Source organism: Grus americana, chromosome 1 (genome assembly GCF_028858705.1).
Source record: "Grus americana isolate bGruAme1 chromosome 1, bGruAme1.mat, whole genome shotgun sequence".
In the NCBI taxonomy this organism is placed as follows: Eukaryota; Metazoa; Chordata; class Aves; order Gruiformes; family Gruidae; genus Grus; species Grus americana.
Genome location: NC_072852.1, coordinates 64,530,547 through 64,558,334, shown reverse-complemented (window position 1 = coordinate 64,558,334; position 27,788 = coordinate 64,530,547). Strand labels below are relative to the sequence as shown.

The 27,788-nt window shown below is 50.4% G+C and overlaps 1 protein-coding gene across 8 annotated transcripts; it reads left to right on the top strand.

Annotated features, from left to right (window-relative positions):
- Nucleotides 1-594: 594 nt before the first annotated feature.
- On the top strand, nt 595-26,764 carry LOC129201437 (uncharacterized). 8 transcript variants are annotated; one of them, XM_054812718.1, is made up of 5 exons: nt 595-886; nt 13,106-13,193; nt 16,883-16,955; nt 22,700-22,833; nt 25,707-26,164. In XM_054812718.1, the coding sequence occupies exons 1-5, from the start codon at nt 727-729 to the stop codon at nt 25,708-25,710; spliced, it is 459 nt and encodes a 152-aa protein (XP_054668693.1). In that variant the 5' UTR covers nt 595-726; the 3' UTR covers nt 25,711-26,164. The 8 variants fall into 8 exon arrangements, 3 of the variants coding, with proteins under 3 accessions (XP_054668693.1, XP_054668692.1, XP_054668691.1); XR_008575402.1 differs by having other exon boundaries at nt 595-814; nt 13,101-13,193; nt 22,700-26,764; XM_054812717.1 differs by having other exon boundaries at nt 595-814; nt 22,700-26,764.
- Nucleotides 26,765-27,788: the final 1,024 nt, after the last annotated feature.

Below are 27,788 nucleotides of genomic sequence, written 5' to 3'. Positions count from 1 at the left end.
TGACAGAAGCCCAGGTAAACTGTTTGAGGACAACCTATCTTGCTTCTGAATATTTTTTAAAGCAGCAGATGGCAGTCGATGGACCTTTAGGTGAATTGCTGAAGTCTGTGTCCTTTGGTGGTGGTGCTCAGCTGTGAGGGACAGGCAATTCGTACACTACCACCTCTGCCTCTTGTCCTTGCGGACCTTATAAGTAACAATATAATCCAGAGCGTACCGTGGAATGAGAGCGGGTAAAGATGAGATTACTTGGATGTGCTATTTAAATCTTCTTTCCTGATAACGTGGTAAGCAAAGTATTGAGGATCTGGGATGGGGTGATTTCTCTGGGCTCTTGGATTCCAACACTAGCTCAGAGAACTCCCACACCCAGAGACCTACATCCTCACTCTTTTTCCCGTTTATCAGGTGAGACCAGTTTCCAGAAATTCACTCCTCTGCTCCGGGGCGCATGGCAAAGAAAAGCGACGTTGGGCTGGCAAAAGCTGCTGCTTGCCTGCTGCAAGTGCCAAAGATGACAAAGCAATTGGGTAATAGCTGACTGTTATTCAGCCAGAAGGATGGGAGTATCCGAGAGGCAATTTTCATCAGGACTGGCTCCACTATTCATTCACCTCCTCTTCAGCCTCCTTGCCCTCTGCTGTAACTCTTGCATCCTTCTGGGAATATTAATGTTTCGTTTCTTCCAGCCAGAAGCAGGTTCATCCCAGGACTGCTTATCAAGGCATGGCACCAATTAGGACAGACGGCAACAGGCGGCTGTGGTTCCTACTGTTGAATGCAAAGGAGCTGTTATGTGAGGAGAGAAGCAAAGGTAGGAGCCCTGCCTGCAACGGCAGCCATGCGTCAGTGATTTCAGAATTGGTGCGCACCACTGAAACGTCAGGTGAGCGTGTGTGCAGGGCTGGTAGGGTCTCTGCCGGAGGTGGCTTTGCACCGCTTAGCTTTTCTGTGCGCATCTGCGATGCTGTTGTGGGCTACTGGAGCTCCCAGCCCCTTCTTTAAACCATCTTGGCCCTGTGTGCTGAGGGAGTGTCGGGGCTGGTTTCCCTGAGGGAAGGAGGAGGGTGTCGGGGGAACGTGGAGCCATGGCCCCAGCAGCTGGGTGCCACCGCGGTTCTGAGGGACTCTGGCCTTTGCTCCCAGACGGCGAGATCCAGAGTGCTTTATGCGCCTGGTTCTGCTGTACTTTGCCACTTGCTTTGGCGGCCGTTTTGCTATTGGTGGGATGAGGATCTCTGCCTGTCTTCTGCGACTTTGCTGACTGCAATTTTCTCAGCTGCCCTCTCTTCTTAGGAAGGGAGCAGAGAGTCACTTTGGTGGGTTTATCATAAGTCAAAGTCTTGGTTTGCCAGACTTGCTCTTTTCTTCCTACTTCCACTGTTTCACCTCAGGTTATCCATTCAGCCTCAAATGTGCAGGGCCAGATTCCTCTCTTTTCTGTCCCCAGTCTGCTCTCTTTGCTCCAGCCTTTGTGGAGCTTGTGTCCAGGACTAGAAAAGGAGTCAGTATTTTCTGTGCTAACAAAGTGAGCATTGTAATGCAGTTGCAGAGTGGGTGGATGTGATTGCTGACAGACGTATTCCTTCTGCTAGGGTGTGGATTAAAGCTCAAGGTGACTTTGTTCCTGCATAAATTCACTAACTTTCCCGGGGGAAACCAAAGGGGCAGGGGTGGGAGGGGAGAAGTATGATAAATGAAAGTGTCGGAAGGAAACGCACTTACATAGCACGCGCTACCAAAGCATAAATGTGTGCTCTGTAAGGAGCTTTCAACAGAGCTCCATGGATTAAAAATAAACCCAGGACGATGTTTAGCCGAGAAGTTGAGCCTGGCTCTCTGCAGGCTGCTGTCCCGGTGTAATTGCCTGGGTAAGTGGATTAGCAAGCAGCAGCGTGGCTTGTTCAGGGCTAGGTGGGCTTTGAGGGGAGCGAGGAGGGCACTGCTCCTCACAAGAGGATGAGAGGGAGGCAGGCAGCCTTTGCTGCTCTCTACCAGTCAGACCTGTTCGACACTGAAAGCTGTGGCAGACGGTTGGGTTGTCATCGCGTGCGCTTGCTGAGAAAGGGTCCCATGGAAACAGTTCCTTTCAGAGCTATCACTTGTCCTTATCTGCCGCGAGGTGGGTATGGTGACAGCAAATCACATCTTGGGACACTTCTTCTCTGCCTTTGTTGCCATGGGAATCGGTGTCTTCCGCAGCTTTGTCTTCTGTGAAAAAAGAGTATTGTTACCTCCCCTGGCTCACCCACCAAAATGCGTCGAGGATGGAGGGCGGTTGTGGTCAGCCATGTCGTGCTTGGAGCAAAACATTCATGCTGGGGACGAGGCTGCGAGGTTGCTTGCCTTAAAATCTCATCCAGTCGTGCATGTCCCTCTGTGGTAGTTACCACGTCTGCGTTACGGGGTGGTGATGCAGAGCACAAAGCGGTGAGGCACGCTTGCCCAGGTAGCTCTGCTCTGCTCGCCCTGGTGTCTGACACAGAACCATCTGACCTTGCCTGAGTAACAGGGCTGGGACCTGCCCTTGCACCCGCTTCACAGTGAGGTAGAAGAATCTGGGTCATGCAGATGTCTGACATGTCAAAACATGATGTTTTGAAGGTCTGGCACAACCTGGGGGTTAGAACACTTGTCCAGCGGGGACTCAGGTGGGGTCGCCCACCTTTGGGGGGCTGCGGGGGGGGGGGGGGGCAGAGGTGCACCAGACTTGTGGGGAGAGGTGCTGTGGTTCGGTTCCCTCCCTGGGTGAGTGAGCAGCCCCCGGCAGGGGTGAGGGAACCACACGACCTGTCCTTCATAACCAGGAGGTGATGGCACTGCGGAGCCTCCGAAGGGACCCAAGGAGCTCCCGGGGAGCCCAGTCGGGAGCCCAACCCAGGGTCTGCATCTCTCCTGTGCTTCAGCCAAGCCCTGTCGAGTGCTGTAGGGAGAGAAGGGAAACCGCTTTGACAAAGCGAGCTTTAACTCTTAGGGGAAACCATTTGGTCCCTGGAATTTTCCGCGCTGTACGGGGAGCCAAGGCTCTCGCTCAGAACTATCCCGAGGCGACAGGAGAAATCAGCTCAGTTCAGAGAGCTCCCCGCCTTTGTACCGTACGTCTCATTCCTTCCTCCCAGCCCTTGCTTGTGTCATTTCTTTAGATCGTAACTGATCTCTGGTTTAGTTACGCTTCTTGAGCGGATTCCGATACTGAATTAAAAGATATTTATCTACCCAAAACTCCTACAAAATAAAGAAGTGGTGTTATTTCCACAGTGCGAATGAGGAACTGAGTCAGCGGGAGGCTAAATGACACATCCAAGGTTACCCAAGAGTGCCGAGCGCTGCTGGGAACCAAAGCTGGCAGTTCCTCTCCCCCCTGCCAGAGCCCGAGCCCTCCGCGGCGCTGGACGTGGGGCATCGCCCCGCTCTGCCCCCGGCTTTGCACCTCAGCCTGGCCCTTGGACTCCGAGATGAGCCATAAATGCAGTCAGCCTCTTTCAAGGGGAAAGAGTGATTTATCTCGAGCCCTAAACTTTTGGCAATGGAATTAAAAGTAGAATTTGAACTGGTCTGTGTAAATAACCCCACAATTACAGTCCGGCGCTTTTGCTTAGACTTTGGTGTTTTGTGGTGCCGCCTTCTCCTGGGGAAATGGCTCTTACGCCTCCAATTGACAAAAGGTTCGTATTTGTTGCAAAGTTGACATGGGGTTTGCAGCTAAAAATACTGCACGCTTTCAAACTGTGCTGCTTCATGCTATGCAAAGAGTCTTCTTGATGATCAGTCACTCAAGTTAGCAGCAGTTAAATGTAGAAATATAGATGAGAAATGGGGAATTCTGAGGAAGCAGGAGAAAAAAAGGCCACAGCAGTTTAAAACATACAGTTCTCTCAAAAATGTGTGCAAGTGCTGTATTTTTAAATATAAAAAATATCTATGTAATAAGCTGTTTTAAATGAGCCATAAATACAGGAAGTTTCACTCTCTTGTCTAATAGATGCATGTTTCTGTGTTTACCCTTTTGCATATGTATGAGTATATACACATGTATAAATACATGAAATGCTCACACTGCTGTAGCTCCAACAGTTTTTCCATCTTTCTCCTTCTTCAAGTGACGTTGTTTAGTCTTCAAGGATATTCATCACAAAATCCACTTTAACTCGCGCACCGCTAATTTAACAGAAGGGGGCTTCGATTACAGCTCGAAGCTGTTTTCGTTGCCCTTGACCTCTGTCTGCGAAAGGGCCTTCTTGGAAGTTGTCAAGAATCTTGAAATAAAATGATGGGATAAAAACAATGAATAATAGAGGGTGGGCAACTAATGAGTCACCACGAAATACCGTCAATGGAATATGCTGAGTTCCAGCTCAGCTCGGTCTGGCTACCTATGCATCATTGCTGAGTTCTTCGAAATGCCACTACAAACGGCTGCTGCAGTCAGCTAACCACAGTGAAATGGTAAAACTTCAAAGCTCTGGGAATAATAAAAGTCATGTCTGCCACTGTCTGCTTACTCAGCCTTGAAACGAGTCGGTATGAAAGCAGCGGAGAGCGATTTAGGCTCACAAACAAAATGACTTGTGGGCTGTGATGTGTTAGAAATTAGTCATGTTTCGGTCTGTGCTTCTGATTTCTCTCAGCAGTCGTCTGCGGCGTCTCGGCCTCTGCCTGGAAGTCGGGCAAGACGGGAGAAGCGGGGGGAGCTCACGGTCCGGTGTTGGCAGGCAGCCCTCGCTGCCGGCACGGCCATGCCATTGCCTCTGGTCGGTGACCGGCTGCTGCGGGCTGAGATTCACCGGCGCTGCCGGCAGGCGGGAGCGATGAAGGTTGGGAAGCGCCGTCGGACGGGACGTTTGAAGGCACAAAGGGATGCTTTATTGGCCCGGGGCTTCTCATTCAGCAGCTTCCCTGGCGTGGACATCTCCTCAGGGAGGTCTTTTACCTTTGCCAGAAGAAAGGAGGGAAAGGTTGCCCTATTGTTCTCAGGCTTCAAAACCGCTTCCCCTCCCCAAAACTGTGTGGCCAGTGGGGGGCTGCTTTGGTGGTGTTTTTCTTTCATGAGCCTGGGGGTGGGTTAGCCTGGTTTTTAAACCCCTTCCTCCAGTCTTTCTCTTATTGTACAGCCATATACTTCTGCCGACAGGCAGTAAACCAGCAGTTAAAACCAAATCCCTTTCTGGTGGGCTCTGTGAGTGCCCCGTCCCTCCTCCTCACTGCTGTGCTGCTTTTGAGGATGGGCGTACAGAGGTGCATCCACCATGGCTGCAGGGTTTGCTGGAGGTGGGAGCTCGGCGCTGGCCGTGCCTGCAGCCCTGCCCGGTGCAGCTTGCTTCCCCCAGCAAACTGCAGATGCTGCGGGCCAGAGCTGGGCCCTTTCCTCTGCTTATTCTGTCCTGGGAGCCCACGAGGGCTGCTGGCATTTCCACCCACTCCCTGTGGGAGCGGAGCATGGGATACCTGCGCTGGGGCAAGCTGTGGTGGGAAAGAGCTGAGAGAAACGAGCCTAGGGGTGCAACGCCATGCTGAGGTGGCACCTTGCTGTCCTCGCCCTCCGAAACGAGGTGCCCAGCGCACAGGGAGGGAACAGCAATGCTGCAGCAGCGTTGGTGCCATGCTGGGAATGCAAAGGGCCTGAGCAGTGGGCGGGTTGATTTGTGGGATGTGCAGCGATACATTTTCCCTAGCGCTGTGGGCATCCTGGGTTGTAAAGTGTGCTGAGACTGCCAGGTGCTCTGCGGAGCCCAGTTCTTATCAGTCACTTTGTCTCTCTGCCCGGTACCCGGTCGCAGGGGACACAACCCAAGCAGCGGCACGGCCGAGCGCAGGCGATGCCCACCCGCCTGGCGTGTCACCCGGTACATCCGCTGATGGGCACGGTGCTACATGGAGCCCACCGAAAGCTCTCAGCCGTCAGGGCAAGAAAACTTGCATTGGCTCTGGTCTTTCAAATAAGAGCTAGGCAACGTTGGTAAATGTGAGCAGAAGCTGCAATAGCTGTTTTTAATCAATGAGAGGACATCTTGCAGGTGAGATCAGCTCCCCGCCACGAGGGCCTGCAAAGGGACCCCTTCCGAGGGGGTTACCCAGTGCTGCCAGCAAAGCCCCAGAGACCCGTGTTGAGTTTGGGCTGCTTTAATGTTTACCAGGTGCACCTCCACAACGCAGGTGGTGGAGCAGGAGGCTGGTGGTAGTCAAAAGAGAAGGAGTTTTACAGCACGTGCTGCAGGCGCTTTTTGAAATGTTAATATCGCGTCATCCTTCTTCTACTTTTCTGAGTCGACAAAGTCCAATTGGAGCTAAAATCTTCTGGTGGAGCTAACGAGAGTTGTACATATCAGTCTTTTCAGTGGCTAGGAATTAATACAGAATATTTTATACTTTAAAATGCTGGGCAAACATTAACTAATCCTCTCAACACCCTTCTGGGGTAGGTAAATATTCCTCTCTCCCAGGTGCAGAAACTAAAGAGGAAAAGTTACGTGATTTGCTTAAAGCCACAGAGGGAATCAGGTGGGGGTAGAGATGGGGGGGGGGATTTTATAGCTTGTGCCTGTGCTTGGGCTCATTGCAGGTGCTGCCTCTCAGCCACAGTTGTTTTATGAAGTCAGTTGTGGTGGTGGGGTAAATGTGCTGGCGGTGTCTCAGCGCTAGAAGGAGCGGAGGGGCCGATGCATGAGCACCCCTATACAAACCAGTGATGCTCCGGGGTCTGCCCGGGGTCTGGACAAAAGGAAGGGCTTTTGGTGACAGGGTTTTCAGGGACCGCACGGCTCTGCAAAAGCCCTCTCGCTTTGAAGTCTGTAAAGTTTCGGCCAGTCGGCTTCAAGGCAGAACTTAACGCCATGAAAAGCTCGTCGCTTCCAGGCTGAGCTTGCCATGAGTGGGGGTGCCTCTCGGGGGGCTTAGCCCTGAGCCGCCTGCCTTTAAAGTGGGAGATAAATGTTGTCTGCAGAGCCGGACTTGTTTATCTTTGGGATTTACATAGCAGATACAGTGGCGGGACGGCTCTGTGTTTGCAGACCTGGAGGGAAAGCTGCGCACCCATTCCCCCCAGCCCGGCCCGAGGAGGGGGCTGCTGCCGCCTGGGCTCAGCCTTCCCGCAGCGTCCGCCGCTGCTGGGACGAGGGTGGCTCTTGGGAAGCCGGTGCCTGGTGCTCCTCGGGACACTTGCCTTCTCTTCTTTGCAGCTGGGATTTTAAATGCCCTCATAGCGAGGGGTTTCTGTTGCTGTGCTTAATTGCACCACGCTAACCTCTCCTTGCTCCCGTTCCCATGGCGTGTTGGCTTGTCTCCTTGCTTGTTTTCTCATCTCTGACCTGTCCAGGGCTTCAGTTCACAGGTGATCAGAAAAAATTCAATGGAAACCTTTGTGTGCAAAGTCGTTCTCGCCTGCTAAGATAAAGGTCACCTGTGTGCCTCCAAGGTAGCGCTGGGGTTTACCGAGTGATTACCCAGCGCCCTGTGACCGCCACCACCTCAGGGCAGTTGCCGTCCCATTGGAAAGCCCTTGTTTGTCATCCCCCGATCCTGTGTCAGATGGGGTCTAAGGCAGGGCCGCATAGTCGGGGGCTGTTCCCGTGTGATGGGCTGCCGGGGAAGAAGGCTCCTGTCTCTGCCGCGCAGTGCCCGGGCTCCTTTAATTAGAGACACATGGCTTATTATTTAAAATAACATGTTTTCCCAGTCGTTTGTTAGCATCTTGTATCTGAGAGTGCTGCAGCTTGTGAACCTTAAATTAAGCCGTACGAAGGACATTGAGCGCCTCGGGAAGGGGGTGCTGCAGAACCGGAGCCTATTGTTCTCGCCCTGAATTGCAGGGAAGCTCTTTCCCCGCGCCGGCTCTTTTACTTGGTAGCCAACTAATACACACAGCGGTTTGTTTCTGTCTCCATCTGTTCCAACTTCAGTTTATTCACGGCTCTGTAGGTATTGTACACTCTGCTGCTGCTTTTTTTTTCTTTTTCTTTTTTTTTTTTCCGATGGGAGAGCCTCCCCTTTTCATGGTTCACTTATTCATTTTGTAGGTCTCTGGCTTCCTTGTCAAGTTTTCTCTTTTGTTGTATTAATTGGTCTTAAATCTATAGTCAGGTGCTACACGCGTGCTTCCCGTGTACACCTTAACCATCTGCTGTTTCATCTCCATGGTAGCCAGGCCAAATTCCAGCTCTGGTAATGACATCCTGCCTCCTCGCGTTTTTCCCTGCGCTTTTAATTGGGTTTAGTTCACTTTTTTTTTTTTTTTTTTTTTTTTTTTTTTTTGTCGTAAGGCGCCCCCCGCGCTCGGTGGCGGGGAGAGGTGGACTTGAGCGGTGAGGGGCTCCAGGCTGCCGGCACCCACCTGGGGACGGGACGTCTGGCTCCGTGACTGGGGAGCGACACGGGGAAAACATTAGATCGGAAACAAGCTGCACGTTTTCAGCACTGAAAGCAGTTGTACGATTTTCCAAGGCACGCAGTGAATTTTGCATTTTCCTGAAGTCTTTTTCAGGAGAGTAGGTGGCTTTCTGAAATGGGTGCCACTGCCTCCTGCCCGTCCTTCTGTCAGAACAGATCAGCTGTAGTTCCTGGAGGAGGGCAGAGCAACTCCTGATAATGTTTACCTCTGGCCTTTACCCTCATAGATCTTGATACGTTCGGAGGAAAACCCGACGTGTCCAAGTGATCCCAGAGCATATTGAAGCTCCAGGAGTCTCGCTGGCGCTTTCGCCTGGCTTATCTGACACTTTAATAGCGCAACAGTTGTTAGCTTTACAGCCGGGTTTCGGGAGGACGAGACTGGTGTCTGCGTTTGGGAATTGCTCTGTGCAGCACACCTTTTCCTGGGGGAGGGCTGAGCGGGTTCTTGCTACTCTTTTTTCCTTCTTTTTTCTTCTTTTCTCTTTCTCTTTTTTCCTTCTTTTTTCCTTCTTTTTTCCTTCTTTTTTCCTTCTTTTTTCCTTCTTTTTTCCTTCTTTTTTCCTTCTTTTTTCCTCCTTTTTTCCTCCTTTTTTCCTCCTTTTTTCCTCCTTTTTTCCTCCTTTTTTCCTCCTTTTTTCCTCCTTTTTTCCTCCTTTTTTCCTCCTTTTTTCCTCCTTTTTTCCTCCTTTTTTCCTCCTTTTTTCCTCCTCCTTTTTTCCTCCTCCTTTTTTCCTCCTCCTTTTTTCCTCCTCCTTTTTTCCTCCTCCTTTTTTCCTCCTCCTTTTTTCCTCCTCCTTTTTTCCTCCTCCTTTTTTCCTCCTCCTTTTTTCCTCCTCCTTTTTTTCCTCCTCCTTTTTTCCTCCTCCTTTTTTCCTCCTCCTTTTTTCCTCCTCCATTTTTTCCTCCTCCTTTTTTCCTCCTCCTTTTTTCCTCCTCCTTTTTTCCTCCTCCTTTTTTCCTCCTGCTTTTTTCCTCCTCCTTTTTTCCTCCTCCTTTTTTCCTCCTCCTTTTTTCCTCCTCCTTTTTTCCTCCTCCTTTTTTCCTCCTCCTTTTTTCCTCCTCCTTTTTTCCTCCTCCTTTTTTCCTCCTCCTTTTTTCCTCCTCCTTTTTTCCTCCTCCTTTTTTCCTCCTCCTTTTTTCCTCCTCCTTTTTTCCTCCTCCTTTTTTCCTCCTCCTTTTTTCCTCCTCCTTTTTTCCTCCTCCTTTTTTCCTCCTCCTTTTTTCCTCCTTCTTTTTTCTTTTTTTCTTTTTTTCTTTTTTTCTTTTTTCTTTTTTCTTTTTTTCTTTTTTTCTTTTTTTCTTTTTTTCTTTTTTTCTTTTTTTCTTTTTTTCTTTTTTTCTTTTTTTCTTTTTTTCTTTTTTTCTTTTTTTCTTTTTCACTGGATTCTGATTTTCATTTAAAAGATCCTTTAAAGCTCAAAACTCCCTTAAAAGCATGGCCTGAACACTGATGCACTTTGTTTATTCCTTGCCAGCCTAGAAGCTTTCTCTTCTCTCTGCTAATCCTGTTACTTCCAGTGACAGCCCCAGTCGTGGGGGTGAGCTGCTGGCAGGGCTCCGTCTTCCCTGCGCCCTCCGACTGGGACTCTTTAATGTCACAGCCCAGCTCCAGGTGTCGTGCCGAGTCCTGTACTGATGACTGTGGGCACCCAGACCATGGATGGATGGATGGGTGTCCTCCTGCTGTTACTGCTTCCTGCTTATCATCTAATCTCAGTTTTATTGGAACAATTTTGTGTGGTTTAATGTCAATGGTCAGACCTCTGCTACCCTGGCATGGTTAGCTGCTCATTTTTATTGTTTTACATGGGGCAACCTGTCAGGGGATTTCTCCCTGGCCGTCACCTTGGTGGGAATTCAGGGCATGGACCCATTTCTGCCTCCTTTCCGGTGCTGGCCGGGAGCAACAGCAATGCAGGATGCTCATGGAGGGGCCTCTGCACTGGGCTTCCCAAGGGCATCTGCGTGTCCTGCTTTCAGGCATCACCGAACAGGAGAAACAGCGACCGTCTCCTTCATAAGGGTGATGGCCGAGAGCCCCAAGAAGGGGCCATGCTCTTTGGGATTCACCGCTGAGCCTGGCTCCTGCCTTTCCCGTCCAGAAACCCAGCACACTCTCAGATGACTCCGTGAACTCTTAGAGGGGACCAAAACTGCTGTTGTCTCCGTCCTTCCCAAATCCAGCTCCTCTTCATGTGGATTAGCGGTTCCCAGGTGCTTTCTGAGGGCTATGCTTTGGACCATGTTCCCCTCCGTTTCCTTGGTGTCGGGTGGAAGCCGGACTGTTTCCCCCATCGCAGAGCGGCTTGTAGGGGCAAACAGTCCCGGTGGCCAAGGCAAGGGACTAAACTGGACGGCAGGGCCAGGTGCCCAACGCGGAGGCGTGGGCCAGTGTCTGGCCAGGGCCACCACCAGACTCTTGCCAGCTCTGCCTCTGTTATTAGGTGAATTTATCCATGCTCAACTAACTTCCCCCCTTTACCTTTCATACAATCTTGTGTGCCAGTTACGGGATAGGTTGGGACTCTCATGTGCTTTTAAATGTTGGTAAAACGTGTATAAAATGAAATACCTCCATGCCTTTGCGCTTGTTGGCACTTGGCTACCCAGTCAGTAGCACTCTTACAGCTTGCACAGCCTGGAGCTGCTGGTACCCACCGAGAAGGTGGGTGCTTGGTGAGGATGGTAACAACACCTGCCTCTTATACGGCATTTTGTAGCAGGTAAAATCTTCCTGGTGGAGTGGGGGATCAGTGGTGGAGGCTGGGCTGCAGGCAGCCACTCAAAAGCAGGGCAACGATTGGCATCACCTTTTGCCTCGGTAGGCAAAATGTCCGCGGGACTTGAAATGCCTGGTGGTGGTTTGGGCTGCTTTGGAAATGTGAAAGGAAGGATTGGGACTGTGGGAGTATTCAAGGGAGGGTTGCCATATGAAGTTATGTCACCTCCTGGGCTTCTGTGAACCAGTGGAAGAAACGTCAGGGCTTGTCCTTGCAGATATCCTCTCACCCTGTTCTGCACAGACTTTCTCTTGAAACAGCAGTAAGCCACCTGTGTTCCTGCTCTCCTAGCAGTGGAGGATAAAGTGCTTGTACCGATGTCTCCCCTCGCAAACCAGCATTGAACGCGTAGGGAGAAAGACCAGTTCTTATCAATGAACAAAGGAGTACAGCTAGCAATAAAAACACCATCAGGGAATATCCCTGCAACTCCCAATCCAACAAAATCCTTGGAATATTATATATTATTTGTCTTTTGAGCCTTAAGGTCTTTGTGAAGATGGTGGCCTGCTTGGCAAGGTGTTAAGCATGCACACATGTGCGTGCAGGGAAGTGTCTGCCCTGAAGTATTTAGAGTCCAAGTGCACAAACCAGGTGGCAAGGGGCGGGGGAAAGGAAGGGCCATGGATCCCGATTCCCTGACCGGGAGCAGGCTGACTACAGGACAGATTTTTTAAAATAGTATTTGGAAGCACAGAGACGTAGAGAAGAGGTTTCCCTGATGAGTCGCTTGCTGGGACACTTCATAACATGACCTTTGGTGCATCTCTGAGTCATTAAATGTCCTTGAAAATTCAGTCTTTGACTTGTGAGACTTGGGAGTTCAGCACCAAGTTTCTGACTCTGAAGTAGTCTTTTAACCACGGCAGCATCCTTCATTTGCTGCAAGGTCAAGACTTCTAGATCAGCAATCTGTTGGGTCAGATTTGATTGTTTCAAACACGTGGGCTGGTTTACCAGTGTAGGGGGTCGGTACGTTGCTTGTGTCTGCCCCCCCGTAGCTCTAATTTCTGTACTGATGGAACAGTTTGTGAATGTTAATGGATTTATCACTGCTCTTGCTCCTGTGAGAAAGAGAAGTGTTTTTCACGTTTTACAAGTAGATGGTGTGCCATAGAAGAAATACTTTTTTTTTTTTTTTTAACTTGGCATCAGAGAAGAAAGCGTTGGCGTGGCGTTAGCATTGCCTCAGGTGGGCAGCATCCCGCCTCTGCCACAGGAATGCTTACAGCAGGGAGCAGAGGTCCCCTGGGTAAGGACGCAGTCGGTGCTGCCTTTTCCTGCCCCTTTCCTCGTTCCCACAGATCAGATCAGCCCTCTGTGCCACAGCCTGTCATCTGATTTATGGGAGCCATAAACTGCAAAGCAGAAAGAAATAAAAATACTAAACACTTAGTTTTTTAAAAGGCCAAGAGTGCATTGAAGTCTTGGTGATAATTTGCTCATAAAGAAATATTATGCTTCAGATCACAATCTCAGGCTGCAGATGGAGGCTGAGATCTGGCCTGAGTCTCTTGCACTTAGGCTGTAAAAGGAAGGCAATGGGATGAAAAACCCCACGTAGCATGTGTGGATTACGCTTGGCTATCATGTTGTCCATCACCTCCTGTGCTTGGGAGGTTGTGTGGAGAAGTGCTGATGTTCTCCAGAAAAAAAACCCTTGTCCTCTGCTGGAGGGACAGCACGCTCATGGAGGGATCGGAGATAAGAAGAGAGGCAAGGATAAAAATCCATGAGCAGAAGTCAAAAAACTGAGATTTATAGTCTGTGTGGGAGTACCCAAATTGGATTGAGGGCTGTTCGCCTTGGACTAAGCAAGGGGTGTCACCTACTTTAACTGTAATATTGTCAGCCTGGCCAGGCCAAACACTTGTAGGTGCTATTTGGGGAGCACTTGCCTTTAATAATGTTTGCTGAATACTGTTTTTTGCTCAGTGCAGATGGGTCTGCTTCCAGTGGCGAGAACCAGCCCCCAGCCAGCACAGCACCTGTAAGAGCAGAACAGAGAAGCAGGAGGCACGTGAGCAGGTTAGACCTTAAGTGGTGTCGGTGTTTGATTGCTAGAGAGGTTTCCTGGCTGCCCCAGGCAGGGGCCTGCTCTGAGCGGATAAAATTCCTTTCTGGTTAAGCTTCCTGCTGCAAACACTGCCTGTGCCTGTTTACCTACTGGGCTTGCACTGGTCACCAGCACCCGGCGGCTAAAAGCAATGTATTTCTCCAAAGGAGATCAAGGATTTCAGGGCCAGTTCAGTGCAGCCGTATTTTCTCCTATCTGATCTTCTCCACCTTACCCTGTCAAAACCACCTATTAGTCCACTGCCATCTCAAATGAATCTTGCTGTGATGCTCTAGGGTTGCAGGAGGGCAGGAGGGTTGTCAGCAATGTTTGATCTTTTTTTTTTTTTCTCCTTCTGTCCTTTCCTTTGATTCATTTGAGATGTCCCGCTGGCAGGGAGGTTGCTGGCAGCACTGCTTTGTGCCCTGAACAGCACAGAGCTTGGTTCCCTTTTTCAAGTCTTCCTCCTACAAGAAACTTTTCTTTAAAAGAGAAGCTTGCTTTCTGAGGTACACATCCTAACTGTGGTGATGTAGGGCCATTTATAAAGATGTGGGAACTGGGAGGAAATAGTCACATCTGGGTTTTTGGGAGTTTTTTCCTTTTTTTTTTTCTCTCCCCAATAATCAAAATGAACAGATTTCTGAGCCCTAACTCTACTCTGGGACTCATAATATTCATGAAGTGCACTCTTCCAGCTCTGTTCCAGGTGCAGCCTTAGCAGTGTTGAATTATCACCTCGCCACGGCCTCGCTGGCCACGCTGCCCCTGCCATTGCCCACTATGCAGTTCATGGCGTTTGCAATGAGAGCGCGCTGCTAACTCACACACGGCTTGGCGGGCCTGTAACTCCCGGGTCCTTTTCAGCCGGGCGACTAACTTGGCCAGTCTGTTCCCAGCCTGCGCCGATGCCTGGTGTTATTCCTCCCCAGGGCAGAGCATTGCGCTCCCTCTCCTGTGCTTCATGAGGTTGCTGTTGGCCCAAAACTTGAGTTTCTCAGGGTTGTTTTGGATCCTCAATTTGCTGAGAGTATGATCTTTCTCCCATGCTACATTTAAAGGGTTTTTATCACTCCTTGACAACTACTGAGGTCAGCGAAGGCTTGCTGGCGATCTCAGCAGACAAACGTTAATGGTAACCGAAGTGGCAGGGTACTTCATTTCAGCAAGGACTTTCTTAATTAAAATAAGAAGGCTTTAACAAAAACAGATCCAAAGCTTAAATAGCCTGGCTGAAAAGGGAATCTGAAGTGTTTAACTTCTCCTGCAAAGCTGCCACTTGGACAATTCCCCAGTTGCCGGGGTGGCCCTGGGGCCGGCAGCACCTGTGCTCCTGGGGCAGGCGATGCTCCTGCTCTCCTCATGCAAGCAGGAGAGTTTCAAACACTCTTTATCAACCCCAGAGAAGCAAGGGCATGAGCCTAGTTTAACTTCCCCTGGTAAAAAAAAAATCACTTTTACCTTGTAAATTAATCCAGCTGAGAGCATTCCCTGCTCTCCAGCCCTTTACAGTATTGAACGTTGTAGGAGAAACCTCTCTGGGAGAGAAGGCTCACAGGCTATTTCTACTCTAGTTAGAACAGGCAGTTCATTATCTTGGAGAAATCAAAACTTTCAAAGCTTCTGGCTGCCCCCATCTTTCCCTTAGTGTTTCCTGAAATGTTTAACAGCATCCTCTTTGCCTGTTTCCCAGAGACTGGGTTCCTCTTTGCGGTCAAGGTTTCTCTTTCCCTCCTCCTCAGTCAGTGAGAAGGGCCTCGTTAGTACGTCTTGGCAGGGAAAACAAATGATCACGATGGCCAAACCACACCATTTCTTCATAAGTGGCTGCAGAAGTGGAACTTTGTTCCTTTCTCCAATTGTATTTGCTTCTGGGATGTTTTGTGCCACCAGACACGAAGTACGCTTGGAAGCGTGGTGAATTTTTAGGGGTCTCTTTTAATAATACACAGAAAGAAATCAGCTCCCAACTTTATCCCCCCCAGAGCCAGCCTTTGATTAAAAGGCCACAAATGATGTGTCCTTGCAGGTCTGGCGATAGGCACTGGTACCATCCGAATGGCAGCGAACATCTCGCTTCTAATAGGGCTGAAATAGTGGCCCTTTGTGGATCAGAGTAAGTAATAGTTGCATGTTCACAACCAGTGCCAGAAGCGGTTGATAAATCACTGTTCACTCCAATAAAATGCTCAAAAATAAGGAACACTTCCAGTAACTTTACTTGGATGTTCTTAACTCTGACCTTGAGGGAGTGCAGATACTTACAAAGAATAATACACAGATACAGTTCATTATAAAGTACGTAAATTAAAAAAAAACCCACACTTTAAACAACAGAACTATATCCTCTCTGGACATCTGCAGGTTTGGATAAGCAAGCAAGCATGCTTATGCATCGTCCTTTAAGTCAGCGTAGGCTTGTCTCTTGGGTATCAAGTCCAACGCTGTTACCTACGCTGGTTTGGGCAGTAGCTACAAAGTGAATGAAACCTGTTTGGCTCTTTTTGGTTGTGAGCCTGCAGGGAAGCTGTGGGTAGCAGAGGATGTTTGGGTGCTCCGCTGGGGGGGAGGTAGTTGTAATTGCTGTGTAACCCCTTCTCACTGAGTAACTTGATCGCTGCAACAGGCGTACGCTGGGGTAAGCAGTGCCGATCCCAGGTCAGCCAGGATTCAAAGCATGCCACCTGTCAGTGACTCTTTTGCTTTGATTTTCTTTCTGGTGTTGTCATGCCCAGTGGTACCTTTCAAAGACTACATTCGCAACTCCATCCGTCAGTCCTTCTCTCCCAGGTTTGATCAGTGATGGGCTCTTGTCTTCCTCTCTGGTTAGTAAGAACCTCCTTTCCTCTGTGCCCTTCTTACGGCTCCTCTGCGCATACCCTCGCTGCCTCCAGTGGGGTAGGTTTCCCGCCCACCAGTGGGGTGACCATGCTCCAAGTCTGCCAGGGCTGCTCTCCCTTCCTCTGCCTCCGAAGACACAGCTCCCCGGGAGCAGCGGTCAGCACAGCAGGCGGCGGATAGAAAATCACGCCTGGCATCTCCAAATTTCTTTTGGAGGTGACCTGGCTTGTGTGGGCTTTATGGCCTGACAGGAGTCTGGCTGCAGGAACCACAGCAGTCCCCTTACACGCCCCTGTCCCTCGCTCCCAGGAGGAACAGCCCCGCTGCTCTCAATCTGATGCTGAGGTGCAACGCTGACTCCGTTACCCATCGCCATTTGTCCAGCGGCAAAGCAATTAATTTTCCAAGTGACATAGTCTATTGAACACTTCTTTAAATTAGGGCACCAGAGGCGTAATTTAGATTAGTGTTAAGTTCCAGCTGCAGGGGAGACACTTAAACCACGCAGCGCGTGTGCCAACAAACCCACTCGTCTCACCAGAAAGCAAATAAATCTGCCTTCTTGGCAGAGAACTTTCCCCTAAACCTGGGGACCGTTTCAGGCTTTGCTGGGGCACAGAGCTGTTCTGTCGCGAGAGGAGGAGGAGGAGGGAGCCATGGCCTGATGGAGACGGGTGCGGTAGCTGAGCAGAGCTGACTCCTTAGTCACAGCGTGGCGAATAAACACAGTCTCACGACCCAAACACACAGCGGTGCGGTGGAGGTCTCTGGGCAGATGGGGTAGGGGGTGCTTTCTCTGGACATCTCTTTTTATTCCTAGGAAACCTGCGCGATGTGCTTTTCAAGTCTGCTGTTCCAGAAGAGCAACTAAGCACGTGCTGAACTTTGATCGTGTGAGTGTTGGCGTTAATAAGTTACAAACTGACCCGAGTGCTCCGCAGGAGCTGAAGGCAGCCTGGGGGAAGTTCCCTGCTCTTCAGTACGGGGCACCTCGCTGCTCCCCATCCCGTTCCCACCGGCTTCATTAACTCCGGCAGCCTCTCCGGCTCGGATGCCAAAACAGCTCTTGCGGTCACTTCAGTTCAGCGCTGGGCTAATGCAACCAAGCCTCCAGCTGCTGAGATGTCGCTGTGCAGGAACGCCAGCTCGGTGCAGGCCCGGCGGGGCAGGGTGGCCATGTCCCTGTTTGCCTGGGGAAGCAGGGAGGTGTCATGGAAGGGCCATGGAGAAGAGGGACCAGGAGCTCTGCCACCAACCCACCGCCTAACTCTGGTCTTTCCCCTTCCTCTGACTTTTTATAGTCCAAGATGAAGGCCTTTTGCTTTATCTGTCATTTTGCCTTATCTAGCCTCACAAAGTTGCCTCTTAGTTGGTGGCTTTGGGAACAGTTGCTTCTACAACTCAGACATTACTGGGAATCTCCCGTCCACTGAACTCAGCGCTAGTCCTGCTTATAACGCCTGAGGATACTTTACAAGAGCTGCTGAAGCTTCACTGTGAAGTGCAAAACTGAAGGAAGGAAGTGATGCTGTTTAGATATCAGGGTTTCCAGGCCTTTGTTAAAGTAGGAATTTTACAGTTTTCTTTAGCAAAAACTTATTTCTGAACAGCGCTTGTTTGGAGACCTCCTTGTTGATGGCCATAGGAGCTTTTTTGCAACAACTACTTAGAATTTATTTTAACTGCACCAAATATAATGAAAAATAGGAAGAGAAACTGAATTTTGGATAGAGCCTTCCTCTTTATCGTGCACTCCTTAGTACCAGTAAATGTCAGAGACCATTTTCCCAGCACAAAACTGAGAAATGAGCTCTTTAGTTGTATGTATACAGCTGCCTCCTTACCATCCTTGTGCCTTATAGACACCCTTCAGGCTCCTTCAGCAGCCTCCGTACAGTAAGTCTGTGCTTGTTCCCAGCCCCTGCTGCTCTCTGCGCCGGAGCACCCAGTGCTGCTGTCCCAGCGGTGGGCCAGTTGCGTGCTGGGGCTCCTTCACGGTCCCAGGCATCGTCTCTCAGGATTAAGCTCTTCCCTTGGGTTTGGACCTTATCTTTATTTCTTTGCTTACGTCCCATTACTGTCCAAACGAGACCCACCTTGCGGTTGTTTCCACATGTGGCTAAGATCGCTGGTGGGAGCAGTGCCTGTGGGGTGGTGCGAGACAGCCGAGGGCGGGGAGGGCAGGGACCGCACGAGCCGGCGTGCCGTGTCTGAATGAGCAGTACCTCTCCGTAGGTCACTTGCTGGAGCCGGCCCGTGTGCCGCGGCCGCTGTGGGGCCGGGCAGCGCTGTGGTCCCTTGGGTGGTGGCACAGGCATCGCAGGGTCACCCTGCTCCCCACGCTGGAGGGACCTGGCTTTCCCCTTCTTCCCTCTGTCCTGGTCCCTCTAACGGCAGCGTGCGGTGGCGGTGGGAGGAGAGCCGAGCGAGCGGTGTGCTGCAGCTGGGGACTGACCCCTTGGGAGGGCTTGGCAATTATGGCTCTGCCCTGAGACAAGGGACTCCGGGTTCTGCCACCAGCCCCGCAGGACTTGGGGGGGTGTAATGCTGCAGCCGCAGATGTGACTCGCGGGGGGCGGGGGGGCACGGCCACTGCTCAGCAAAGCGGCAGAGGTTTGGCAGAGGCATCTGTGCTGCTCCTGAGGCTGGGAGGGATGCAGAGGGACGTGGTGGGTGCTCGGTGCACACCGAAGTCTGTGTTGCCAGATCTGCTCCCTAACGCAGCCCAGCAGGGCTTGCCGGCCATGCTGGCCCTGCATCAGCCCTCCCGCTCCCCTCTGCAGGACCAGGTGACCGCTCCCCGCCTCCCAGAGGTGTCTCAGGGTCAGATCTCTGGGGAAGCAGGAGGCGCTCAGGAGTGGGCTGGAGACAGAAAGCCCAGGTCTGTCTGTCCCTGTTGCTCTGTAGCCCCTGGCTCCCAGCCCTGGGCCAGGCTGGACCGTTCAGGGTGGCACGGCAGGGACCCTACCTGCCCTCTGGGGCAGAAGGAGCAGGGGCCCGTGTGCCAGACGGGCACGTATGGCAGGGTGAGGGCAGGAGGCTTTTTGCACTGGAAAGGCTTCTTTCAACAAAGCCGTTTCTGTCCTGCTCCCAATATTTCTGCCTGTGCGGTTGGGGACTGGGGGGGGGGGTGTGGGGGGTGGAGGAGCACAAAGGACCCCAGACAATAGGGCGAGTGGGAGCATTCCTCACACCCATGGCGGCCAGCGAATGAGCTTTGTCTCCAGCCGCTGCCTCCCTCCGTTTCGGGGGCAGTCGCTGCCGTCCTCCCCTGCTCCTTTGTTCCCGCGCTGCCTGCCAGGGGTGAGACAGGCAGGTGAGCGGCGCGCGAGGCAGGGGGCTGGCGACGTGCTGCGGCGGGTGCATATTAATAGATTTCCCCAGCCTGTCGCTGGGTGTTTGACTTGATTCATAAGACTCCTCCGTCTTGGACGACGAATGCAGCTGGGAGGGAGAGAGAGCAAGGACAGAGCTATTGTCTGCCAGGCCTGGGGCCCTGCTGGTGCCGCTCCGGTGGCTGCCACTGCCACCCCGAGCCCCAAAAGCGCTTTGCACCTTTGCCCCGATGTCCTTCCCGCCCAGGGTGTCCGTCTGTCCATGGCGATGCAAGAGGGACTGGCTGATACCCGTGCACGGTGCGTGTCCCTGTGGTGTGAAGGTGCGCAGGGGAGCAGGCAGGCAGGTTCCCAAACACACTGCCTCGAAGTGCAAAAGCACGCTAGTCGCAACGGGCTGCGTCCAAGCAGGGCTGCTCATGCGAGTGAAAATGCTCCCACCCAGTGCCTTAGCGGCATCAGAAATCAAACACGGAAAAGCCTTTTGGTGCTCTTTTTTTCTTTAACGGCAGCTGGAGATTTTACACTAGATTTTATGATTGGTTATAATTTTCGAACAAAATAAATACGCAACTGGTGGACAGATATTAGCTAGGCAGAAATCAGCCTCTGTCTTGAAAAGGCTGATTCAGGTACAGCATTTGATAATGCTCATATGGAAAGGGTGTGTACGGTAATACCAGGAAAGGAAAACAAACAGGACGGAGCGTACTCCATCGTGCTGACAAAGACCTGGATTGTACATGCTGGGGTGCAAATAGGATTGTTTGCATATTCAGCCGACTCTGTTTTCCCTTTTCCCCATCCCCGAGCGTTGGTGGTGCCTGAGCTCCTTGGGGAGCTGTTTAAGTCGGGGGGACAAATGTGCATGGGGGAGGGGAGTGAAGGAGCACGTGGAGGAGGGATGAGGGCAGAGAGGGTGCTGCTTTTGGGGGCTACAATGGAAAGGGGCTAGGTGGTGGGATAAAGCTCCAGGGGTAAGGTTTATCAGACTGAACGTAGGAAGCTACAGCTGAGCTTGTCTGACAGCTTTCCTTTTATATCCCTAACATGTAGCTCATCCTGTCCTGAACTAGACATCGAACAACACATCTAAATCACGCTCCAAAGCAAAGTAAAGGTCCTGGGGATTTTTTTGGTGTTCCCACCCCCCTCAGTTTCAAGGCATGAAGCTGAACTGAGAGGGAAAGGGGCGCTTGTTCCCAGTGGGTAAAGAAAGGAAGGCTGAAATTAAGGATTTTCTCCAGTGATAGTACTCCCCAGGCGGCAAACCCCACCTCTGAGTTTCCAGTAAACCTACCAGCACTACAAAGCAAACAAATCAGGAAACGTCAAGGTGTATTTACTCTCCTGTTAACCTGCTGGCCCTCTCCCTCTCTGGCACACGTTGGCGGCACGCAAGGGTGCACCCCGATGCTGCGTCCCGGGAAGGGGGCATGGCTGCGAGCCTGGCTGCGGAGAGGTGACCGAATGAGGACCTGGCTCCCAACTCCCGCTCTCCGGCTGTCGCAGCGTGGAAAAGGGGTGCTGGAGGGGAGCCTGTGTTGGGAACAGCGGTGCTCAGGGGCTCTGCCAGCCCTTTGTGCTCTCTGCTCTCAGCCAGGGAGAAAATTGGTTGTAAAGGAGAACTTGCACACACCTGTCTGCACCTGAAGCTGGAGGAGCTTATGTTAGAGGTCACCCAGACTTGACTGCTGTCAAATATTGCCTGCAAGTGAGATGGGTTTCCTGAATGCTTTACTTGGTGACACATCCAGAATCTCTGGGAAGAGCTTTTTCAAATAAGCTTGTCCTCAAGCTTTTTGCAGGTCTCTTTTCTTTTTTTTCTTTTTTTTCCTTCTTCCTTCTTATAAAGAGAATTAGGCAATGACAGCATTTTGATGAAGTTGCTTCTTAGCCTCTTGCTTCATAGCACGTGGCCTTCCTGAACAATCAAGGAAATGCTGATAAATTGGGTGTAGGAGTCTTGCCTGCCGTTCCTTTCCTCATCTTATGTTCCTCTTTCCGCTGCCCTTGGAGCATGTCCTGTCCCTAGTTGCTCTGTTAATTTGTCTATACTTACAACACACTGTACATAAACCACAACTGGGCGCATTTTGCTCTGATTAAAATCATGCTGTGTAAAAGAAAATACAAATTAGCTCTGGCCTTTGGGCTCCTGACAAGTTTCCAGCAGCACTTTCAGTAGCACAGAGATTGTGTAACTCCGTGTCCTCCGTGCAGTGACGTCTCCTCCTCCGTCATGAGCTGGGCTGGCTGCTGCACATCCAGGTTCAGCTGTTAATACTTCAAGCAGCTTTTAGCACTGAAGGAGGTAGGCAGAGAGGTTGCCAGCAACTGGGTGAAACGCAGGAACATGCTGTTTCTTGGTAGGGGACAATGATGTGGGAAGGGGTAAAAGGAAGAGGATTTCCTGGGTAATTCCCCAAATCTTGATGATTGTGCAAATACCTCCCGGTCTAATGTGTCCCGAGTGACTGGGGTGCCCAGCGCAGGGAGAGCTAATGCTCCAGTACAGGATTAACCCTTGAAGGAAGAGTACAGTAGCATCTTATACAAACGATGGCTTAAGTTTGCCAGATTTTTTACGCAACGAAGCACAAGGCGCTTTCCTGCCTCCTCCAGGGATTCAAGCTGGGTACACTATGTTGCATCATTTCAGCATTGCTAACAGAAGGGCTGAGGCTGCAGCTATTGCGTCGCATTTTCAGTGGAAACCTTTAAGTCTCGGTGACTTCCTCTAAGGATGCTGAACCAAACACCATCCAGACCCGCAAGTGAACGAGCTGCAAATGACGTCACTGGTTCGAAATGGCGCGTGGGCATGATGTGGGCGAATGTTCCCTGAGCTGGGTGTTTTCTAAAGGTCTCTGAAGAATAAGGCATGACTGAATGACTTGTGTTTTCTTTAAATGACGTGTGGGTGAATCTTGAGTCGTTGGGCTGCTTTTATTTTTGTTAGATGTGTGTGGGCTGACAACATGACTCAGTATTTTCTCTGCAGATGCAAAGATCATATTGCCAATTCTGGGTATACTTCGGGCAGTTTCATGCAGAGAACTGAAATGCTTTTTTAGTCCGGAGCTTTGCTTTTTGGCAGCCTTAAGCCTCTTGACGTGAAAATAAATAAATAATTTTAAAAATGAGTGCTTTTCCACAATGTACAAAAATACACTGAAGAAATGGCTGAACATGGGGAAAGTACCTCTACCCCTATGTTTTCCCAACAGTTGATCTGATTATTTTCATGTTATTCTAGAAATGTCCGTTAATGTCTGATTTTTCTTTCTGATTCTCCCCAGTCTCGATTGCTGCTGGGTATCATCTCCGGTATTTGTTTAACCAGCCGTGCCCTGCTGGGTGACAGTCACCGTCCTCTAACTGATGGGTGTGAGTTCTCCCCCTCTTCCCAAGAGACAAGAAGGCATATTTGTGGGTATGTGTATGTGGTTCGGCCAGTACATGGAAGTGACAGAAGTCCCCTAAAATTTCCCTTTCTCCCTTCTAGCAACCTCCCTGCCCTGCTCCCCCTTCTTTATCCTCCCTGTGTGCCACCTACAGCATATGGCATGTGCTTTGGGACATGCACGAGGTCAGGCACGGGCTGTGGATGCTTTTATTGTGGCAATGATGAGCACTCTCTTCTCCCATCCCCTCTGCTGCTGAGCAGAATGCTGTTGGTCATGTCCTTGATAAGAACAGATTGCTTGCTAAGACCCTTACCTGTAATCATAGCCCAGCATCCCAGAGCCATCAATAAACCATTTTTTCCCTGCTGATACACGCCCTCAGCCCACCATGAACCTTGCTGAAGATCTGGGAATGGCTAGACAATAAGAGACTTGTGGGTGAAGGATATTGTATGGTGAGGGTTTTCTTTCTTTCCTGGATAACGAGGTCCAAATGCTTTTTCAGAAGGGTGAAAATGAAGGGCTTCCTATTCTAAGGTGAGCTGAGCAACTGAGTGCTTCCGTGCCAAAGTGTGTGAAGGAGGATCACTAAAAATGCCTCTAACTTTTCAAGTGGACAGAAGAGGCTGAGTAGCTAGGTTTAGGGAGAAAATAAGAGACCTATAGAGATAAGATTAGGGGACAGAAAAATGTTTCCTTTGGTTCTGTGGTTATGATAACCGCCCAGGTAGGGCTTCTGTTTGGGAGATCAGAAGATGATGAGCCTACAGATGCATTTTATAGAGTGCGCAGGGTGAAATGAATTCCAGACACCCTGCTTTTTTGATCTCTAACAGTAACTTTAACCACACAAAAATTCCCACACTCAACCCCTAGTGACAGCCTTGGCTAATGTGACCTGTACTTAGCACCATGACCCAAACCCCACTACTGGCCCCCACAACAGTGAGCCATACCCAACCCATAGTTCATTATAAGCCACATGCATAAGCATGTATTGTAGTGCTAGGGGTCTGTATCATCTTCTTATCATTCTAGTTCCTCAGTCCTAAGCTCTATTCCCTATTCCTGACACTTTTTCTAGCCTTCACTGCCCACTCCTGGCAATAATTCACCCCAGACTTTAGGTCCAGCACATCGATCATCACTCCAGACCTCACGGGAAGCAATGTGATTTGTTTAGCTCAAGTGCCTTTGCAGCCCTGTCCCAGAATGACAAGAACCGGGTCCTAGATCTTATCGCATCTCTGCAATCCTCACGTTATTCAGGAATAATCCTAGACTTTCAGCCCTTTTTATCCCAAAGCCTGATTCCAGCTTTAGACATAAACTATCACCCAACACCCCCCCAAACACAACCCGAAGCTTCTGCCTCGCCGAGTACCAGCAATCATCGGGCTTGTCCAGAGGAGCATAGAAAGTGGTGGTGCTCCTTGGTGTTGTGGTCTCTAACCCTAACTTTAGTGTTACAAACCTGCTGCTCTATACATACGGGCCTATACCTCTGACTGCCAGAGCTGCTCACCCCTGCCAGCCCCTGCCCTCTGTGTTCCTAAGGTCTTTGCTGGAGTCCGGGCACAGGGCTGGGGGCACCCAGTGGTGCTGGGTGTGGAGGTGGGAAGTTGTGTTTGTCAGGATTTGTGCTCGACAGGGCAGGACACGTTTTGGTGGAGGTTAGGGTGGAAAGATCTTTCTTTTGGGGGGGGTGTGTGGCTTTAAGGATCAACTGGCTTGTTCCAGCTGCTGAGGGGATGGTAGGCTGGGTGCAACCTAGAGCGTGGGGCAAGAGGGAGCGTGAAAGTGTCTGTACAGCAGTGACAGAGCAGGGAGGCATGCTATCACAGAGAAAAGGCAGTGGGTCAGGGATGATTAGCAAAGCCTGAGAACGGCTGATGTGTTTCAGTGGCCCTGCTCCTTTCTTTAAACAAGCCTCATTGCTCCTGCCTGCTTACTTCTCACTGCACTTCCACTGGTTCTTCATCACTGTCCCCACCCCTTGCCCTCCTGCCTCTGGATCTCCAGAGCTACTTGCTCCTCTAGAGCTGGTTCTTCAGCCTCCCCAGCCCCGTGGCACTGCTGCCTCACCTTCTTTTGGCAGCCACATCTCATCCAGGGGCCAAGCATATGAACCCAGCGTTGCTTATTACAAGGCGCTCTGCACCCCGTATTTCACGTTGGCATGTCTTGCTGGTCGGGAGCTGAGGACGGAGAGGGCTGTAGCTCCAGGTGTCTCCAGGTGCCAATGTATTGCTGTGAATAATGAACTTGCTTCTGAAGGTTTTTGGGGATTGGGCTGTAAACTGGCTTCATTCATTTGTTTACTTTCAAGGTTGGTATTGCAATTTTTTTGTTTCTAAACTGCATTTAATAAGACTGTCATATAAAAGCTCTCCAAGTTCCTGGGAAGAAAACTTATTAAAAGTGGGTTTGTCATCCTTACAGTGTGCGGTCTTTGGCTTTTCTGAACTTTTGCTGTGTTACATTCAAGAATAGTTTAGTGTAGTTGGAAAGAAAGCTTGGAAAGAAAAAAGCTGATGAAGAGCAGATCAGACTGAGAGGGCGACGGAGCTGGTTTATGCTTCTGTTTTTTGCAGCAGAGGAAGTAGGTATTCCCCACCTGCTTAAGGAGTGCCCACAGCAGACTGAATCACTAGCACACCTTGTTCTGAGAGGAATCACAGCAGCAAAAGGACGTTGTTTGTGGCAACAAAGAAAGTGCTTATTAAATGGCAAGCTTTGCTTTGCGTGCTTAAGGTCGCGACTTCTTTCTTTTCCAAAAAACCCTAAGTTTGTTGCATTAATCAAGGCTGGTGAAGGGAAGGTCCCCACAGAGTGCCGAGACCAGCCTGCTTCCTCATTCTTTGCACTCTCATCATTGGGCAACTTTCTTCTATGTCAGGTGAAAACTTCCTCATCCGATCCAGTAACGCTGGACTCACTCTGAAGAAAACAAGGTCTCCTCCCCATGTAACGCATGTTAGGCAGCCTCACCCCACCTCTTAGGGGAATACCCAACGGTGTGCTTCACCATGGTGATTAAGAGACCTCCTGAAATACAACGTGTATTTTTTATGGCCACTTTGGATAAAGTTACTGCTGCAGCTGGTAACTGCAACTTCAAGATAAAACCCGCCACCTGACAACCTAAGAAACAGCAAACTAAGGAGCAAGGAATTGTTCGTTTTTTTCAGACTCCAGCATGGCTATGTATACTGATGCTTCATTGCACATACACAGAGTAACAACTTTAACAGTTGTCTCTTAGTAGTTGTTATGTTATCTGTAATTATTTCTGCAAGAGCTCGCAGGCCCTACTGTTAATATGCATCTTCCTGGGGGTGCTTTTGAATCAGATTAATAAAGGAAACCAATATTTTTCATAAAAAAGCCTCTTGATATGTATTATTTCCAGAAACGCACCTTACTGGTGTTTTTTACCCCTATTAAGCTTAACATCAGCTTTTTAGAGGACCGAAGCGGCCACATTCAGAGTTGCTGAAATACTGGGATGTGCTGGAAAACAAGAGTCCTGAAACACCCACTACCAACATCCTGCATGTCAGAACCACACGCACTTTCTAAATAGGTCAGGGTTTGGTCTAAGAATCTGGTATTTCTTGAAGACGTCCTTTACATTTCCTATACTTCTCTACTTCATTCAGTCACATAGCCTGTGTGCTGGATTTCTTTGTTTTACGTTTCTTTGCTGCCAAATCATCATCTCGTGTTGCTGTCTTATATAAATGTTAACGTTAGCTAGCTTCACAATAACAGCCTGGAAAGGAAACATTTACTTCTGAGTTTTCCCCTGCCAAAAAAACCTACAGCGTGGTTTTTTTGGTGGCTACTGGTGGTTAAGGGTATGGGATGTAAAATGATAATGCTGTATGCATGGTTAGTCTATTACGGTTATGATCACCGTAACATGCACTTCAACATATTTATTGTTTCACTTTTAAATTGGTACATTCAGCATGGAGGACATGACTCCCCGTTCCCTTATACAACATAGTCTCCATAGGTCCTTCAGACTCTGCCTGCCAGCAGGAAAAAAATATAAAAATTTACATTTTAAAATCTACTTTTTTGTCCTTGATGACATATAATGAATGCATCAGTGTTACTTTTGTGTCCTGAAAGAAAGGGTGATGGCATGGAACAGTTGTACAAACATATGCAGAGAGCCTCACAAGAAATAAACTGATTACAAACCCCAGCTCAACAGCATGAAAACACTGGCCTGTCTAGGCTTCATTACATCAGCCGTGCCTCTGTCCTCAGATCCCCCCAGGAAAGAGCACCACAGCACGTCCACTGTAGCTCTGTGTGGCATTTAGTTTGTGCGCTGGTGAGCTGCAAAAAAAATTCTTCAAAAAATGCAATAAACTAATGCTATTTCATTGACTTTCCATAACCCTTGGTTGGGTGTTCAGCTACTTTTATGTAATCCACATGAGAAGAAATGTTACCACCGGAGGAGATGACCTCCTTGAGCAGGCCCATGCGGGTCCATGGTCAGACGCAAGCAGGACCCAGCCATTCCCACCAGCCACCAAGCTCGGGACGGAGCTGGCAGCGCAGGCCCAGGAGGCCGAAGCACTGGCGCTCCACAACACCTGCTCTGAACACACCTCGCCGGTTCCTCAGTGGTGCCAACCGCAGAGGGGTCTCTGACAGACACCGGTGCTGGCCTCCGGCCCCGCGGGCCGAGCCCTCCGGCTGCCTGGCAGCGGCCCCTCGCCAAGGCGGGTGCTGTCTGCGGGAGGTCCCTGCTCAGAGCGACAAGGGCGAAACAACCGCCGCCTCACGCGGCCCCACCTCACACACCTGCTCCACGCCAGGCCGGCAGCCCCGTCCCACGCGCAGCCCCGCTGCCCGTGACCCTCACGCCCCGACACGGGGGGGGGGGGGGGGGGGGGAAGGAAGCGGGGACCGCGCCTGCGCCGGCGGCCCGGCAACACAGTCCAGCCTTCGGACACCT